The 20267-nt window shown below is 39.7% G+C and overlaps 1 protein-coding gene and 1 long non-coding RNA gene across 3 annotated transcripts in view; one reads left to right on the top strand and one right to left on the bottom strand.

The window, feature by feature from the left end:
• LOC140322784 (NXPE family member 3-like) overlaps window positions 1-8794 on the bottom strand; it is a 32363-nt gene extending 23569 nt beyond the window's left edge. Inside the window, exons 1-2 of one of the 2 annotated variants that reach the window (XM_072399387.1) lie at window positions 8268-8794; window positions 277-775 (exon numbers count right to left, since the gene is read on the bottom strand). In XM_072399387.1, coding sequence (XP_072255488.1) covers window positions 277-775; window positions 8268-8425 — 657 coding nt within the window. In that variant the 5' untranslated portion in view covers window positions 8426-8794. Of the gene's footprint in view, window positions 1-276; window positions 787-8267 lie in introns of both variants that reach the window. The other variant, XM_072399388.1, reaches the window with a different exon arrangement.
• Window positions 7420-11330, top strand: LOC140322785 (uncharacterized). Its single transcript, XR_011919248.1, has 2 exons — window positions 7420-7616; window positions 10084-11330. It is a non-coding gene; the product is annotated as an uncharacterized lncRNA (long non-coding RNA).
• Window positions 11331-20267: the final 8937 nt, after the last annotated feature.

Raw genomic sequence — 20267 nt, 5'->3', positions numbered from 1 at the left:
AAAAAGATCATTAATGTCAGTAAAACTGACCTGAGAGGAACAAACTTTTCCTTGCTCACCCCTAGTAACCTCTAGAGGAACCCTGAAAAACACTGCTCTAAAACATATCAGCCCCCTTACACACATGTTTATGTAGATTCAGGTTCAAGGTTTACTTTTGTTTCAACATTATCCCTGAATATAAATGAACACTGATGATGAACACAAACCGTGTGGAATAGTGTATTTAAAAAAGAGGAACACCATTACTTTTTCCTCACTTTACTGCTTACTCACTTTTTCTGGATAGCTTTCCCTCTTTTTCTTCAGAATATCCACAGCCTCGCTGGAGTGAATGAGCCGAATGTGAACGTGTGCCAGCCCCGTCCATGGTAGAAGGAAAGTGGCCAGGTAGCTCCCGTTGCCATAATCTTTTACTTGACCAGTAACTCCAGCCTTTAGTTCCGGAGAATGCAGCTTTGCCTGGAAAAAGTCTCCACCCCATTCTTTCACATGGCCATTGTGATCCCGAGCTGTGATTACCACTTCCAACGTCTCTCCAACCTTGTAAGTGTCCTGAGGATTTAGGAGGTGGTAGTCACATATCTTGGGGTCAGTAGAAAATGTGAAATCTTTTAGAGGTGATGGTGGCTCTGGCCACTCAATCAGTTTAAGAAGATCAGTGAACTTTGGGTTAGTAGTAATCATGATTGTGGTTTGAGGAGCATCTGTAGAAGGTGTGTGATGCTTTGGGGTGGGTGGCCCGTACTTCACTGACGAACGAGTGCTTAGGAATCTGAAAAAAAACTATAAATATTATTATTATATTAATATAATTATTTTGTGGACAAATACAGTAAGACACATTATAGTTATAGCCTACAGACCTTATGTGGTCTTCTTTTGATTGGCTGATTGTGTGTCCCCTCTTTATTTTCATTGGTGGATGAAAATGAAGTCATAATAATAAAGTGGAAACCAGGGGTCAAAATCCTAAAGCCTGTCCCCAGCTAAAGTTTTTATTTTGCTTCGAATATAGGCAAGAAGAGTTGTTATGTTTTTAGTTTTTGGTGTTATCCTATTGGGGAGATTTTTCCTGCATTTCCTGCAAGGTGACCAAAGTTCACTTTTTTGGTAGTGTGGAGGAAAAATTCAGGTTCAGGTTGATCTATTAGAATTTTACTTTAAAAGCCAATATTACCACACTTCATAGTAATGTAATCTTATTATTGTTCGGTCTTGGGGACTAGCAGGGTGTAGCTAAAAATATTTTGGTTCTTGTAAAATGCTGAATGCCCAATGGTACAGAAACATGTTTTACCAGATGCCAAACACATTGTGGCTCAGAATTTAAAGATCTTTGAAGCACCAAGTTGTGTACTCAAGATAAAACCTTCAACAGAATATTACATTTTATTGCATTTAAACACTCAAAAGCACGCAAAGCGATCAGGCGATCAGGTGCATCACAATGGCAAATAGAAGAATCGCTATGCAGATGTTTGCCACTCAAGAATAGCACTTGGTGCTTAATCCAATGTTGACTTATCAACTGAGAAGAGTTGATTATTGCAGGTGAGATCTTTTAAGGAAACTTAATGGCTTGCTTGAATTTAATTTGCTCAACTAATCGGGCAAAATGATATGAAAGATTCTCATACCTCCACTGTAGATCATGGAGAATCTTCTTTGATTTTAGGCTCATGGGAAATATGTAGGAACACAAGTGACCTGGAAATCAGGTGGAAATCAGTTTCCAGGAAGTTTAAAATTGCTCATAAAGATTACAGAAGCTCCTCTTTTCTATCCTGGACCTGTTCTTATTTATTAGAAAATGGCCTACTTATTAACCTCACTCCGACATGCGATCTCCTTGATTTACAAGTACCTAGATGACCCCCTGGGTGCTTCTACCAACTACCAACCAAAATAAGGAAGACCTGAATATCATTCAAATGGGAATATATCAACATTCTGTGAAAGGGTTCCAGATTGGTAAAATTTAGAAAACAGTTTTAAGGATACGAACCCATTGCTATATGGGACCCCTATATTTTCATAAGCTTCTCTCCCATTGCAAAAGGATGTGTTGGTGTTGTGGCACTGAGAAAACAGGAAAAGAGGTCACCCTTATCAAGTGCACCAACTGCACCACCCATGGTTGTCACTTCAAGCACCCAAGGTCTGTTTGTGGTAAGGAGTGCATTGCTATCACGGACATTGTGTGGCATTGAGAAAGACACCTTTATGCAGATATGGTGGAGTTGTCTGACTATTTGAACTTTTTGGGTGGATGTTCAAAAAGGATTCGGGTTTATATAGGTGATTCTATGCCACTGATTCCAGCTAAGATCTAATTGCACCGCAGCCACATATCACCCAGTAAATATCGGAATATTCCTCTTTTCCACATTCTCTATGCAGCAAAACTACCTATCCCTATGCTGTGGAAATCTGTTCCTCCTATATAGGTTTGGTATCACATCCTCCTATATAGGTTTGGTTTCTACAAATGAACCAAATTCCTGAAATGGAGAAATTGATAAATTCTTCCCGTGATGTAATGATATACTTTCTGATGATTTGGGCTTGCTGGTTCGCACATCCCACGACTATAACTAATTTTTCCCAGATGTGATTTGCGTGGGTGCTCTGATAAGGGTGGATCACTTCCTCTGATTTATTATTTTTTCTTTTTCATACTTTCATTGTATTTGCCCCAGGACCTTCTTTTTATTCCCCCAATCTCCCACCCCACTAGGAGTTAGTTTGGGTGGTTGATATTTAAACAGCAAGGAGGCTTTTCACCTTTATCTGCATTAATAATTAGCATTGGGAATAGCTGAATATCTTGTTTTGAAATTCCTGGATCCTCAGGTTGTCTACTACCTTTCCTGCCCAAGGAAATATTTTTATAGTCGCTTTCCATGTAAAATTTTTGATATAGAGATTTGATGTTGTCAGAGAATTCATTTTCGTTTGGCATTATGTTCAGTAACAAGCTGTCTCACCTGTTATATGTGAATGTACATTCATTTATAACAGTGGATGTACTGTGCTTTCAGTATGTACTTCAATACAATTTTTTATGCAGAAAATAAGAATGCTGGCATACAAACATACCACACAATATGGCTGCAGAAATGAAAGATCTTTGAAGCACACATTTTAAATTCAACATAAAAATAAGTTTTTCTGGCATACAAAAACTCATCATGAACTAGAATAGTGTATATACCTTTCTGAGTATTAGAAAAATAACAGGAAATAGGAAACACATGTCTTATCTGTTAAGAAATTAAAATTTTGTAATTTACTATACAGATTTTGAAAGGATACAGAAATGTACACATAGGAGAGAAAACAACTCCCAGACATGTTACAAAAGACGGTAAAATTGTGTAATTAAAACTGTGATATACAAATACCATACCAAAGTACATTGTGTACATTGGCTGACCTGAAACTATTGACCATGATGAAACACTGAGCCTGATTAATTAAAGCTCTTCAAGACTGGAGAAGATAGGCTATCATTAGAGACAAACCATTTGATATTAGTTGGAAAATATTTTCAATCCTAGACCAGATCCGTTTGGTGGATCACCCAGGTTCCCCCATGAAGGTCTATCTTCCCCCAAACTTCAAACGCTTTGATAAGTCAGACCATAAGTGTGTGTAAATTGTATTTAAAGATCCAAAGATATCACGAGGAATGTTGAATTATTGAAATCAATTATATAGGTAAGTCCTGAGGCGGAAAGGTGGGAGAAGTACGGGGAGGGGCAGCATGATAGGGTGTGAAGGGGGGCTTCAAAGGGAGGGGATATTAAAGAAAGGGAGGAGATGAGGCTGAGGAAGGTCAAGAAAGAGGGGGGAGTGGAGAAGGGCGGGGAACAGAAGGGTTAAAAGGGCAAGGAAAAGGTAAGGAACAGTCCAGAAAACGTGGGGCAACAAGAAACATTAGCACCCACCCACTCCTCTTTTCGGCGGTACTTAGGTTGTTGGGGATGGTGGTTGGGGGTGGTGTTGGTGGTGATGGTAAGTGATTGGGGGACCCCTCAGTGGTATGGATTACCTTTTTTTGGTGTAAGAAAATGGTTGTAAATGGTGGCTAAGAAAGATATTGGGGAACTACAGTTGGATGATATTGGCACCTGAGACAGGGTAGTGCACTTGGGGGCCAAAAATATCAATCCGCTGCAAGCAAAGCTGGTCTGGAAATTTTGGGCAGTTGAGGCTTTCCAGGATCAGCAACTGGGGAGTGTAACGGTGAGATATATGGATAACATAGTGACATTAAAAGAGTGAAAAGTTGTTAAGAAATTATTTGTTGAGTTGACTTTTACATGTTGGGATTTGTATGTTCAAAATTAAAGTTTTTATATGGTATAATAAATGTGCTGCATCAGCTATATTGCTCCAAGAAATAGTTGTATGTGTGGTCATTGGGGTGGGGGAGTAGGGAGGTGGTTGGGCAGTAGATGGAGGGAAAAAGGAAAGGGTGCCTTTGAGCTATCCTAGTCATGAATAAAATTATAGGGCTACTTTGATACATCTGAAAACTCATGTTTGAACACGTGATCTAGAGCATGAGGTGGGGCAAAAATGTAATGGATATCACACAAAATTAACGTGCAGAAGGTCAGGTGGACCATAATAGGAAATAGATTGCTATGCAGACGATGGTTTGTATTTCTGTGACTATAACAGAACAGGCTGCCAGGAATTGATGTGTTATTGCAGCTCTTTGTGGTCTAACATGTCTAACTGGAAGGCTGATGATGTGGCAAGTTATTGGGTAACTATTGACATTTATTCTGTAATTTATAAGAAAGCAGAAAGTATAAAAAAATTCACGTCATGAAATAACACTTTGACCTGAAGCCTCCACAATAAACCCATTTCCCTCCTTCTCTTTTATATGTATCCCCTATTATATACCATATACAGTTAGGTCCATAAATATTTGAACAGAGACAACTTTTTTCTAATTTTGGTTCTGTAAAGTTGACCTGCAGACTTTCAGCTTTAATTCAGTGTGTTGAACAAAAAGATTGCATAAGAATGTGAGGAACTAAAGCCTTTTTTTACACATTCCCTTCATTTCAGGGGCTCAAAAGTAATTGTACAAATTAAAAAGCTGAAAATAAAATGTTAATTTCCAATACTTTTGCTGGTAATGACAGCCTGTAGTCTTGAACTCATGGACATCACCAGATGCCGGGTTTCCTCCTTTTTAATTCTCTGCCAGGCCTTTACTGCAGCGGCTTTCAGTTGCTGATGTTTGTGGGCCTTTCTGTCTAAAGTTTAGTCAATTGTCCAAATATTTATGGACCTAACTGTATATACTGTATATGTATACCTTGTAATTTCTGTACCTAATCCCTTAAACCCATTATTGTCTCAGAAAACAAGACCATCAATGATAAACCTATTTTCCTCCTTCTTTTCTCTTCCCTTTCTCTTTTTTGCTCCTCTCCTCTTCCCTTACCTTCTCCGCTCTGTCTTTTTTGTTTCCCATTCTCTCCCCTCTTCTTCTTTTCCTCTTTCTCTCCTCTTACATTTCCTCCCCTTCTCTTCTTATTCTCTCCTTACCCCTCTTCTGTCCTTCCCTTTTCTTCTCTTTTTCTTCCCTCCTCTTTCCATTCCCTTTTCTCCTCTTCTCTCACCTCTTCTCTTCTTTTCTCTTTCTCTTCCGTTGCTCATCTTCTTCTCTTCCTCATTCTCTCCCCTCTGCTTATTTTCCTCTTTCTCTCCTCTTCCATTTCCTCCCCTTCTCTTCTTTTTCTCTCCTTACCCCTCTTCTGTCCTTCCCTTCTCTTCTCTTTTTCTTCCCTCCTCTTTCCATTCCTTTTTCTCCTCTTCTCTCACCTCTTCTCTTCTTTTCTCTTTCTCTTCCCTTGCTCATCTTCTTCTCTTCCTCATTCTCTCCCCTCTTCTTATTTTCCTCTTTCTCTCCTCTTCATTTTCCTCCCCCTCTCTTCTTTTCCTCCCCTTACCCCTCTTCTGTCCTTCTTTTCTTCTTCTCTTCCTTTTTCTTTTTTCTCCCCCTCCCTTCCCTCCTCTTTTTTTTCTTTTTCTTCTCTTTCCATTCCCTTTTCTCCTCTCCTCTCACCTCTTCTCTTCTTTTCTCTTTCTCTTGCATTGCTCATCTTCTTCTTTTCCTCATTCTCTCCCCTCTTCTTCTTTTCCTCTTTCTCTCCTCTCCCCTTCCCTTCTCTTCTATTTTTCTTTACTTCCTCTTTCTCCCATTCCCTTCTCTCCCCTCTTCTACTCCCTACTCTCTTCTTCTACTTTTTCCATCCTGATCTTCTTCTCTTCTTCATTCTCTGCCCTCTTCTTTTCTTCACTCTCTCCTCTTCTCCCCTCACCCCTTTTCTCCCTTTCTTTTCCTTTTCTCTTTCTCTCCTTACCCATCCTCTGCCCTTCTTTTCTCTTCTATTTCTCCTCTCTTCCTTTTTCTTCTTCTCTTCCCTTTTCTCTCCTCTCCTCCTTTCTCCCCCTTCTCTTCTATTATTTTTCTCTTCTCTTCCTCTCCTTTTCCCCTCCTCTTCCCTTTTTTTCTTTTCTCTTCTCTTTCCCTCCCTTCTCTTCTATAAACATTCTCTCCTCGCATCTTCTCTTTCTCTTTCAATACCCCTGTACTTCTCTCCTCTTTTCTTCGTCTTTCTCTCATCTCCTTTCCCCTCCTCTACCCTTCCCTTGGCTTCTCTTTTTCTCTTCCGCTTCTCTTCTCTGCCCTCTCTCCCTTTCCCTCTCTTCTCTTCTCTTCTCTTTTCCCTCCCTTCTATTCTCTTTCCCTTCTCTCTTCACCTCTCCTCTTCTTTTCCTCTTCCGCTTCCCTCCGGATATATATATTTATCCCTCCGAATATATTTATTTATATTCTGTATATATATTGTATATGTATAACCTATGTATTATGTACCCATAATCCCCTAACTGCTCGTTTATCAGCAGGAAGAGCAGGAGGAAGAAAGTGGTGCTTGCAATGGAACGGCGACAGGCAGGTGCAATTAAAACACTGCAAACTATTTTTTGGGTTTAGTTCTGCTTCAAAAAGGGCTACATAGGAGTACATGGGAGTTTGGTATCATTTAAGCTTTGCAAACCATCCTGCCTAAGTCAATGTGAATGCATGACAAAACTATTTTTATCACCTGAAAATGCATTTTAAATGCCTGTGTACACTAGGCTACACTAGGGGTAGGTATGAGGAACTGAATAAAATAAAATATTATTTCATAGTGTTACATAAAGAGGTTAAAAAAAAGAAAAAGCATGCAAAATGTTCCAGAGAAAGACTAAAGCTCATTCATACATATCCATGTGCTGCAGACAACTGATTGGGCTTACTAAATGAATACAGGCTTTTCACTTAGCAAAGGGAATTCTCACTGCGTGAGATAATTGAAACCACGACCATACAGACTTCAATCATACAATCATGTGCATATCCTTGCATTTCATTGAATATTCACACAATTCACTAAGTTCCATTAATTATTCTTAGGACAATACACTTTGAACTTTTGACCTGAAACAAGTATGCCAGTAAAGGTTGCTGACTTTAGTACTGGTCAGTGCCAGGGAAGACAGAGGCTCAGCCAGGCAAGAAACATTGTCAGAACAAGGTGAGCAATGCCCATGTATCTCTCCCAATGTTCATAGGTGGAAATATTGTTTTAATTCTTTTAGTTCATCGTCCTAATTTATTTGCATTACAATGAATGCTCTTGGATTGTAAGCTCTTGGGGCAGGGTCTTCTCCTGTGACTGTCACTCTGGAATGGTCTTCCTCGTCTTTTTCGGCTTGCTCCTACTTTCTGCTCATTTAAAAGAGCTCCTAAAACCCATCTTTTCAAACTCATCTACCTAAACCCTTACTTCTTACCCACCATTCCTTATCCCCCCTCCTCTTAGATTGTAAGCTCTTTTGAGCAGGGTCCTTTCCTCCTCCTGTGTTACTGTGTGTCATTTGCAACCCCTATTTAATGTACAGCCCTGCGTAATATGTTGGCGCCATATAAATCCTGTTTATTATTCTTATTAATAAATATAATAATAATAATATTAAATAGTTAACTAGATACAAAAGAGAATGTTGGTATTAGTATTTAGGAAGTCTGTTTGGAAGTTTAGCAATATACGCATACTGGTTTGACAGTTAGCATTTCTGTTTTATTTTTAGGAAGATTCCGACTAGTTCTGGAAAACAGTTTCAAAATGTTTTAACTGTTCAAAGCCTCAAAGAGCAAAAATACAGCAATATACTCTGGTACTCACCCCTCCGAGTGCAGCCAGGCAGCAAAACAGGCAGAAGCGTAAAAACGTTGTAGACCACATCGTACCAAGTGATCCTTTGTACAATGGCTGTATCTGCTAGTTACAGTACAGGAGACCCTCCCTTCCTGTACAGCACAGAACTGATATCTGCAGAACATTGAGCAGCACTAATAGGCGAGGGCGCCCCAGACGTGTGCCACAGATTAGCCCTCGGGGACGCTTTATTGCTAAGGAGTTGTTGAGAGGCCTGTGACGTGCTAAAAATAAATCCATAAAGGGAACCGGTCACACATGACTGTATTCCTTATATCATAACTCCAGGCAAAAGTTTGTTTTTTTCTTGTTCCGTTATACAGATGCTGTCCAGCAAATTGTCAATAGAAATTTGTTTTGAGAGATCAACTCATATTTAGAATATATTTCTATCCCCATAGAGCTGATATTCAAACAGATAGGTACAGAGACATTGTGGTGCTGGCTCTAAATCCACACAGGCTGAACCACTGCGATATACATGAGCAAATGTGGCCAGACAAAGCATGGAGAAGCAACAGGCATTGTGATTATATTTATATCTGTGGAGTTTGGGGAAACCCGTGGTAAGGGGCTACAGTGTTATGTAATATATTGGCACTTTATATAATAAAAAATATAAAGTTGAACTAAAGTTAAAAAAAATAAAAATTGCAGCAGGACAGGCGGGATGCATACAAGAGACAGGCAATGCCATTTATTAAAATAAAAAATAAAATAACCTGCCCGTTAAGGTGATTTCCTGCTGATCTCAGATCAGGTTCCCTCTCTATCATGACCTCTGTTTTCAACGCCTTGGGAGCAGTGAATAACACACAAGCAGCTCAAGCATGCAGTTATATCAAAAACACAAAAATAACCTAACTTCAATTCTCAGCAAAATTACATTCCTTACACAGCCTGTTCCACATTTTTCACACACACTCACCTCTCCTCACTCCATTATGGGACAGGTAACGTCCCTTCTCCAAAAAATACCCTGCTGACAATTTTTTTATTTTTTTAACATTTATTTCCACTTTATCATTTTATAAATATGATAATAATAATAATACATTTAGTTATATTATAATGATAAAATAACACCAGGATACAACTATGGTAAGGTAAAGTTTGACAGAGCACAGCCACAAATTTTGCTTTCAAAAGGCCTACTGACTTTGACATGATTTGACCACATACCCGTCTGATCTGGAGTCTGATGGCTCACAAATGTACCACAAAGTCCCTTGACATCATGCCAAAATGTACATACAAATAGAAGGACTTAGAGGAGCACTCACCTCTATTATCATGCCATACAACTCAGGGTTTCAGCCAGGGACATTATCAGCTGGGCTCTCACATGAAATAACCCATAGTGCTCTAGGAATCCTTTTAGCAAAAATATATTATATATGTAGTTTACTAGTGTAACATTACTGAAGCTTGCTAGCTGCATTTACATTATAGAGGGGATGGGTTAGGTTTCCATAAAGGTGTTTAAAACTTTGCAAATGATTTACAAATGCTTGCTGTATACATTGCTCTCATACAAGGTGAAGCCCGTGTGAATGGCACCTGAATGTCATACCTATGGTACTTTATTGAACAGCTTATTTCAAAGCCAGGGACATCAATATGGAGTCCCCACACACACACACACACATTCCTTTGCAGCTGTACCAGCATGCACTCTTCTTTTTACAAGATTCTGAAGTGTGCCAATAGGATTTAGTGAAAATTTAGCCAAAGTTGCAATTATTGAGCTAGCAAACAATCAGTGTTCCCTTTTATCCCACAGGTGTTCAGTAGGATTTTGATGTGATGGGTGAATCCGCATCGATGTTTGGCAAATCCTCTTAAAGTGACCATATTTTTTACTTTATGAAAAAGGCGGGTAATGCTATTACTTTTTATTTTGGAAGGGGAGACGCTTAACTTCTGTCTTTACCACTGTTGCCATAAAGACTGTGAGGGGTTACGCTCAGGATCGCCTTTGCTGGGGTCGAAGGACACTTGTCTGGTTCATCCAACTCATATCACACACCAAGGTATCAGCTTTAAGCTGGCTTGCAGCGAGGTTTATTGAAGGTTGCAGATAAAATAACAAAACAGGAAAAGAAAACCTTGCCTGTCCGGCACTTACTATACATCAGACATCCCTGTCTATCAGCTGGAGGGCTTCTCCCTGTCAGCCCAAACCAAGCTTTCAGCAACCTTCTACTCACTTTTGAGCTCACTCACCCAGACTGACTTTCTGAGTCTGTCAGCCGGGCTCCCTCACAGACCGACTGTCTGTGTCTCCAGCAGAGCTCACTCACGCAGTCCACCTGTCTGTGTCTCCAAACAGAGCTCTCTCACACAGTCCACCTGGCTGTGTCTCCAAACAGAGCTCTCTCACACAGTCCACCTGGCTGTGTCTCCAAACAGAGCTGAACTCACACAGACCCCTGTCTGTGTCTCCAAACAGAGCTGAACTCTCGGACAGACCCCTGTCTGTGTCTCTCCAAGCCAAGCTACTGACTGAGCTCTTGGCTCTATATTATATCCCCACCCTTAGTGCTTCTTCATTAATTATCTCACAGGTGAGAGTCTTCCACCTGCTACTCCACACAGGAGAGGAATCCTGGGCAAATATATCTCCCTTCCACCTCCAATCCTGCCTTAGTGTCACAAGACTAAATGGGAAAACCGCAACCTCCTGAGAGCTGCTCCTTCTCTGGTATGCACAGAAGGGGCTTTTCCTACCAATCTCACGCATACGCATACATACATTTTCCAGAAGTCGCATCACCCTAGCTCGCGTCTGTGCAGTGCGAGATTGGGTGACATGAGAAGAAGAACCAGGAAAAACAGACAGCACCCATTGTCCAGTCCGTGCTGGAACAAAGTAGGATGGCGGGATGGGAGCTGGAACGGCTGGACTAGGATTGTGTAGGAATCAACGGCTTTCCACCTATAAAAAAAGTTTTTTTTTACTTATAGTTCCGCTTTAAAGTCTATGAGTTATTTTTGTAAATTCAGTAAAAACTGTATTCCTTCAATTCACATGCTTTGGAGATGCTTTTAATCTGTCTGTATGTGGTGTTGCAGAATAGCATGATATTTGCATATTTTGAATCGGTAACTACTTTGTTAACTTTTTTGTTTATATTGGCTTTAATACAGAAGCAGAACTCCAATATGATTTATTCAGAATAAAAAAGGTTTCTTCATTTTTTTTTAATCAAGCAGGCCTAATATCCCTGAAATGACGGGTATAGGAAGCAGTTACAACAGATGTAAAAGCTTTGGGAAAGTTTACTCATGAAATATAGAGATCACAAAACACTTTAAAACCACAGCCTCACAATCCTAAACCTTCTACCAACTAAAATTTATATAATATTTAAAATATAGACTTTGTGTTCATAGAAATTGGTCAGCATCAGAACAGTAGAGAAGCGATTGAAATAGAAAGCAAATAAAAAGACAAAAGGCAAGTTTTATTTTGCAAATAAAATGAAAGCATATTATCTGAGTGACAATAGCCAGAAATATTGTTCAGCAGCTGGACAGTGTGTAAGCAGCTGCCCGGTCTTCACCAGAGCCTCTAGAGGTGAGGATGTTGCACTGCGGGCAACTGCCAGGTTGCGGCTCCTGTGCCCGCAGAGGCAGGTGACTGCTGACAGACAGAAACAGGACGTGGTACCAGAACAAGAGGCAAGCCAGAGGTCAGGGCATGCAGCGATCAGGAGAAGTTAAGGTTAAGCCGAGGTCAGCACACAAGGAATCAGAAGCAGGAATATCAACAAACAGGAAGCAGAGCCGAAGTAACCCCTTGTTTAGACAACTTCCTGTTGCCCTTCACTTCCTTTTATGATGATGATGATGATGGTGATGAATTAGGCCATGTGACCTGCTGCATCCTATCCTACCACCAGAGGGGATGCTGGAGAGTAGAGGTTGGTGGTGTTTACATCTCCACCAGCAGGGGGAGCGTGTCTGCAAAACATTCTAGTCCTCTGAGGTAGTGGAGCGGCTGACTGTGAGTCACATGACCTAGAACAGGAAGTGACCTGAGGAGATGATGCCCTAGCAGAGCTGGTGCTGGCAGCAGGAGAATGTAAGGTGGGTGACACTGACAGAGGCAAAGATCGCCTAGACCTGCAGGGATCTGTGACACACACCTGCAATTATTGTCTTTTGCAATCCTTTCCAACAACAAGACTGAAAGATGCATGAACGAGTCTTCTACATACAGCACCGTTCTCTATGGAGAGGGATAACGACAGAGCGGCACCCTGCTGCGCGCTCTCCCCCTTCCCTTGCATTGCGATCGTTCGTCGTCCATTGTTCATGGCTCCGCCAGGATGGTTGTTTGGATGATGGGCGCTGTACACACGCCAGATTCTCGTCCCATATCGGCCCTGAGCTGATTATCGGGCGAGAACCATTGGACATGTGTACCTAGCTTAAGAGGCAGTGAATATTCGAAAGATTCCCTCAATATTTGACATAATTCACTCATATAGCTGTGAAGATCTTCATGTACTAATATAAAACCCTTTTATTCTGAATAGAAGCTTATGGTTAAAAAATGTTCAAAATATATAGATATAATAATAAAAACCCAAGCGCTCAGTTATCATGAGAAAGAGATAGTTACCTTTAGCTCTAAATCCCCACTCCCTAATATTGCATTGGGGCAGGGAGAAAAGACATACCCAACATTAGTGCAACTTCTCAAGCTGCATGAAGCTTGGACCTCTATTATGGTAATAGACAGAGATAGCATCCATCACAGCAGAGGTTCCTGTGTTGTCTCTGCACAATGACTTCATCATGAAACCAATGGTTCTGGTGGTGTCTTGGTTGTCCCTAGAGATATTTGGGGAGCTACTGGATCAACTTGGGTGAAGCTCTATACCATTGGAGGTTCATGTTGTGTCTCCAGTGTCCTCAGGTATTTGCATGATAGCAACCAGTTTAGCATCAATGAGGTCAGGAAGCACATGGCGGGCCCAAAAAGTCAACACATATGGGCCTGGATTCGGGCAACAGCTTGTAGGAGAAAGAGAAGACTTTCTGGTCAGGTCAAACATTTAAGGCCACTTTATGATGTATCACTGACCCTAGATCTCTCAGCAGTGTCCAATAAATAACACGTTATAGCAAGCCTTAGAGATCACCATAGTGGAAAAATCTTTGCATTAAAGCAAAAGTTTAGGCCAAGGCTCTGGGAAACACACATTCTTACCAAGAGTGTATGTAGAATTTAGTGGGCACCCTTTGGGCAAAATTTTAGATGGACAGCCCCCCCTCCAAAGAGTCCTGTAGTACCAGCTGAAATATACATAAGGTAATCATGTTTATCATGTGCTATATCCCTGTAGCTACCTTCATACACCAAAGACGCTCTTTATAGCACAGAATCTGTTCAATACCATACCCCATGGCCATGAACCCCATGGTCATGGCCCTAGAGGAAAACCAGGCTCTCACCCTTCTATGTACAGCACTGTTGTATCCAAAGCTCTGATAAAAGGGCATGAAACACATCAACAGGTTGCTGGGCTACTTCCCAAAAATATATCCTAAAAGTAAGTAATGGGTTACTATGTGGACCTCATGGGTGGATGACTGTTCTTCCCTACCAAGGTCACCATGAAAGAAATGATGGATAAAAAAGATGTAAAAGAGGTTTGGGGGAAGGTGTCCTGATTTTTCCTAGTGATAGACATGTAAAACATGTAGGTAAGCATTAAAACCTTTGGAGTTTATCAATTTAGAGTTCAACCATATTTTTATCTCTAATATGGTTCTTCTATATTTGGCATGTGTGGATTACTGATATGGTTAGATAGTAAGTGCTTACATACGTGGGTTTTTTTTATTACATTTTGATTGTTTTCTTAATACAATTTTACTGTTTTTATTATTATCACAATGACTCTGACACAAACAATGCAGGTTTGTTCTATATCAGGGATCTGTTAGATCCTGGATGCCTCAAATGTCCTCTGTCCATGAAGAAGTAAGACATAGAGCTTTCAGGAAAAAGAAGGAGACACCACTTTTTGGTATGGTTGCATAGTTTTACTGCAGATCGCTTCTGATTTAAAGAGAAAAAGCTGAAAGTTTATTATGACATCAAGTTTTTACGATAGATATTGTAGCCAGAAACTTGTTTTAACCCTTGTCATTACTTATAGTAATAAAGGATTTAGAGATAACACATAGATTGATATTTTCTGATCTGAACCCTTAAAGAGGAAGTAAACTCAAAAATCCACAAAACAAAAAAGATACACTTACCTTCCATCCCGCAGAACAGTTGATCGTTCCGGAGGCTTCTTCCAATGTGTCCCGCATCGTCCCAGCATCCGTCTTCGAGCCAGCGCTCCGGGCACCGCCATCTTCTCCTCTTCTTCCGGGTTCTTCTTCTTACATTACCCGACCTAGGCACGAGATCGGGTGACGTAGATGGGAAAAACTTGTTTCTCTTTTTACGAAAGGGCTCCTCCTGCGCATGCCTGAGATGCTCAGGCATGCGCGGAAGGAGCACCCAAGACCCTCCCGGGATACATAACGTAGGTATCCCAGGAGGCTCTGTGCGCCCATTCATTAGGGGGTGGTCCTGCGCCCTTTTTTTTCTTTAAATGAAAGAGTGTTCCACTTAAAAAAAACAAACAGAATTTTTACTTTACATAAAAGGGTTGTCTACCCTTTTATGTCAAGTGAAAATTCTTAGTTTGGGTACGCTTTAAGACATTTTAGCCCAGCAATCCGACTTCCCTACTTCTGTATTTAAAAACCTTAGCTTCACTTCCATCAAAACTATCAACCACATATACAGATATATTCTCTGAACAGATATATTCTTGCCTATGAACTCTAAGCTGATTTACCCAATTTTAATTTATTTCAATGTTCCTTTTTAGCTACTTCAACTTCCTTTATTACCTTGTCATGCAAACATACCTAATTCATGTTTGGTAATACCTCAAATTTCGATCCTGTGCTATTCCTAAGAGAAAACCTTTGGAACATTCACTATAACTCTAGGACCTGGCTCTGTGTCCAGCGTTTAACCACCTTCCACCTTAGCAGCTGGCACTGCTAGATTGGTTCAGATGCACTGGTGGTTCTGTATGCCAACATGAGGTGGCTTCATCAATTTACCCAAAATTATTTCTGCATGTTTTGCCCTTCTCTTTTGAAATTGAAAAGTCAATTTTGAATATGTTCCTGATGTTCATGTATGGGTGGCTGGGTCACTAAAGCTGCATCAACACTCTTTTCATTGGTTCTTGGTGAAGATGGTGGTTCTAATGCTAAGGTTCTAATGAAGGTGGTTCTAATGCTCGCTTTGAGGCCAGTGGATCCAATATGGTTTAAGTGAAATTGTGGGGAAATACTTATTTTTGAGCTCTAGCGTAGACCGTACTTCCAGGTACATGCATGCCAAGGAACTATAGTTCTTTCATTTAATTGATATTATGTTTTTTGAGACTTAAATAATGAATGGGAAAAATGAAAAAAAGTATATCAGTACATCCGAGTGAGTTTCTGAGGGCAGGCTATGCCTCGAGATCGAGCAACCCTTGCACTGCAGTGCCCATCAGAGTCTGCACATTTGACAAATGGAGGCAGTAAGTAGTACTAGTATCCATTTCCTATGGAGCTGCCAAGAAGCAGCAGTTTATTGGTATGGAGAAGCAGTAAATGCAAAGCAATCTCACCACCAGTGTGAACATAGCCTAACATAACTTTTTTGAGCTCTGTCTCTGCTGTACTAAAATCCCAAACAGTGTTGTCAGCCTATTCCCTGCTAGGCTACTTCCCACTTATGGTATGGAGATGAGAAGAGGAGGACGTGTAATTCAGTATCGGAGAACTGGATAGAGTTGTTGACAACACTGCTTGGAATTAGGGATGAAAGGGCAAACTTCCTAAAAAAAAATCTAATTTTTGCATTATTATGAAAATTTTTATGAATATTGTGGCCAACATATATTTGGTTTTCCAACCAACGGTGTTGCAAGGTATCACTGGAATGCATACGGAATATGTAGAGCCATCCTCAACAAACCAAAAAGAATTCAACCCTCCATCCCTTTATAAGGCACCGACTGGGAGTTTCGGGAGTAGAAATGGGTAGAAAGGGAGATTGTGTTAGAGGAGAACACAAATCTTTGGAGCTATATAAGAATCTTTACAACTAGAACAAAATGTTTACCAGCTGAATTGAAATTTCTTCGAGACCAAGCCAGTTTGAGGAAGATACCTCAGGTTGCTTATCTGATTCTTTTCTCCTTCATCCCTGTTAGTAACATCATAGAAGTAGTAGAGTCATAGAACAGTGAGGCAGAAACGACCAACATTGAACAGCACAAACTTCTCATGTCATGAAAAAAAAATATTTTTTTCAACTTTTCTTATATATTTCTCTGGAATGTCTTTGTATTTACCACAGCTTACACTGAGAATACTATATTTGCTTTTTTGTCATCCCTGTTAGTAGTTTCTCAGTGCTGCTGCAACCTAATAGCACAATGAGGCAGAAAACATCATTATTGCGCAGCACCAACTTTATTACATGGCATAGATTTCTCATTTTGCTAAGTTTTTTTTTTTTTTTTCATTCAGATCTCCGGGATTTCTTTAGATCCTGATAGTGTTCTGTATTTAAGTTTAAAGTGAAACATTTATACTAATATACAACACATATTCTGCAGCTGTGGTCCTTAGATTCTCCATTGCCACCCTAAAAACATATTTGAATATCAGACACATATTTGCCAATCACATTTTTTTTATTTAATTGACAGGTGTTGCAGTATTTAATGTACTTTGCAAACACTGACCATAGTAAAGTTCTCCCTACCTTCTTTAATATTGGAAGATGACCAGTTGTTGAAACAGGCTGGAACTGTCCTTTGTAAATAAAATCAAAATGCAATTTTTAAAATGAATACAAACTGCAAAATGTTTGTCTTCTTATTGACCCCTATACATTACCCTGAAATGTTTAAGAAAATATGCAATTTTTGCAGAAAGGAAATTGCCCATTTCACTCATCACTACTTGAGATTTAAATGCAGCAGAGTTATCAGCTCATGAAAGGAAATTAGTAGCAGATTGGATTCACATCGGCAGGTCAACGTTTTTTTTTTTTTTCTGTACCCGCTGTGCTTGTTAAATAACAATAACTTGAGAAAGATGTTAAATGTGTATTTTTATTTTGCCCTGAACATGAACCTTAAAGCCATGTAATTATAGTAATTGTAGTCATTTTCATAACAAAAGAAGAAACAGAGACTCCTGTGAAAATGAAATCTTTATTTTAAAAAAATGTCAAGATTATAAACAAAATTCTGTAACATACCGGAATTTGAAAAAATATATAAAAATTTAACTCAATTCTTAAAAACCATACAAACAATTTAAAACAGACCACGCTATTTACATGAAAACGTTTGAAATAAATAAAACAGGCAACTAACCTCCTATTTATAAAACAACAGGCCTTTAATACTTTGCAAAAAGTGTGATCATGCGGTAAACCTTGGCAGCCAATCAGAAATCAGATCTTACCTTTTTCAGGTACTTATAAAAGTTCTGATTGGCTGTTACAGGTTGAAAACACGTTACACATTGCTTTAATAAATATAGGCCCAGTTTTAAACCACTTCTGCATTCCCCGTCATTATGTCATGCCTTGGTCATTAGGATTAAAGCTGATCTCCAAGATAACACCGATTTTTACCCTGGGATGGGCTTTAAATGTTATTTTTTTATATCTGAGAGTTGTCTATCTATGTGGGACTGCCGCAACAAGATTTCTTGGTTTTGCCACCTCTATTCCTTCCAGAATAAAGCAACTGGTTTGCTTTAGCCTCTGCTTTCCCGTAGCGAATAATCACCTTGACTTTGCCTCTTCATTCAGTTTTTGAGAATGAAGAATATACCAAGTACTTCCAGGTGTGGGTAGCATGTGACCTACTCCATGTGACAGTATCCGACCAGTCACTCTACACCAACACTATCACATGGAAAGAGTCTACAGAACTGTGTAAGCTAAAACTTGAGTGGCTTCTACCTACAGAAAAAAGCTTCTTCGGCTTTCGGCACCAAAATGGAAGAGAAAGGAGGTGAAGCAAAGTTAAGTGTGTTCTTCTGTGAAGGAGGGATTAAAATGGACTTGCTATGTCCTCTGCAGGCAGACTTTAAAGAAAATTTAGAGGCTGCCAATGATGGCCTCCCTTTGAAAATGCTTCTTGTCTGACTAGCCCTGCTAGCCACTGGCTTGGGAAAAGAACGTCAATCAGAAACTCCTGCATACATGCATGGGTCAGTGACCCAAAGTATTCAGGCAGGAGGGTCACCAGGATAACCAGGGAATTAGATTTTGCAGAAAAGTAAATCAACAATGGCTTCTTTATAGATAACTTTTTTTAACCATTGGAGTCACACTGTTCCTGCTCCACACCTACGTCTAATTTAGAGGGAATTTTGTAACACAAGTTGTTCTGCCCGGGTTAGGAGACTAATGCCAGGCAAGTGAGGACATCTTTGGGCAATAACTCCAAGAAATAGAAGCATACAGTACGTTTTTCAGTGGTTTGCAAATGGGGTGAATATAATAAATTGATGATGTGCGTGCAGGATTGTCCAGTCTATGAAAAACATTCCATAAATGTATTATTCCTTCACCCAATTTCCTATTGAGTAGTTTCAATCATATGGCTACCCAATTAAATGGATACCCAAAATTGAAAGATTTGTGAAGTGAACAAAGTAATGCAGTGAATGCACAAATAGACTGTACAGCTGGTTTACCTATAAGGTACTGTATTCACTGCACACCTTTTTATTATTCATTGTCTTATAGTAAATTTGTGATGAGAGAAAAAAATAGGCTGATACTGCTGGAAATGCCAATTGGTTGTCAGATGATCCTTTTTGCTTTAACATATTCAGAGCCAATAATCCCAAATACCTTGAGCTTGTGAACTGGCTTGTACATGTGTTCAAATGCAAAAAGCTGCATTTAAACTACAATGCAAATACAATTCAAATTGATAGCGCTGAGTTCTGAGAAATGCATGCAAAGCAGGTCATACACAGATTTCCTTCTATATGTTATTAGGGGGAATAGAAATTTGCTGACCTGTTTTTGATGCGTGGTTCAAAGCAATGTCAAAGGCACATAGACAACATTTGTGTACACAACCCCCGTATTGATGTGTATACCTATTCCGGAACGGCCAGGTATGTAGCATTTTTAAGGGATCGGCAATGTGACAGCCTACATTTTATTTACAGTAGGTGTTCTCCTTTTCTTGTATCTAAAGTTAGTTTGAATCAGCCATATGCTGTAGGATGGTGACAAAACATCTGATGGCAAGCATGACATAACAGTTGGGGAACGGCAAAGTCTTTGCCGAATTATTTGCCTGAAAACAAATTCTATATACAAAATGGAATGTAACATTGGCACTAAAAAAGTTTACAGCTGTAAAAAGCAATGAATACTTTTTTCTGCTCTTCAGGGTGACTACATTTTTTAGCTGGTCATATGCACAGGGTGGGGCATAAATTTTGAACATTACAGGGAACATTGATTACAATTACAATTGGGTCATGTTCGTTCACCTTGCTTTAAAGAAACATTCAATCTTTAGCAGACTTTTCACAATTGGAGTAGCTGTGAATCCTAACTAGGTGACTTCTAGTTTGCTCAATGTGTATAATTAGCCAGTGCAAGTTTGTTTTTCTTATTTTTTCACTATTTTTTCATTCTTTATTATTATTATTGTTCTTTGGTACTTTCCATTGCTGTTGATCTTAGGCAGCCCTCTCTCACTATGTTTCCAATCATTGTTATTTTTGGGTGTTGTCAGTCTCATACAACCTCTTTGACGTCACATCCTGCACACAGCAACAGCTGCAAAGTATTTTCCTGATGGTGGTAAAACTAGAAAATACCTTTGTGACGTG

This window comes from Pyxicephalus adspersus, chromosome 2, assembly GCF_032062135.1.
Source record: "Pyxicephalus adspersus chromosome 2, UCB_Pads_2.0, whole genome shotgun sequence".
Lineage (NCBI taxonomy): Eukaryota > Metazoa > Chordata > Amphibia > Anura > Pyxicephalidae > Pyxicephalus > Pyxicephalus adspersus.
This window is presented reverse-complemented; position numbering and strand designations above follow the sequence as displayed.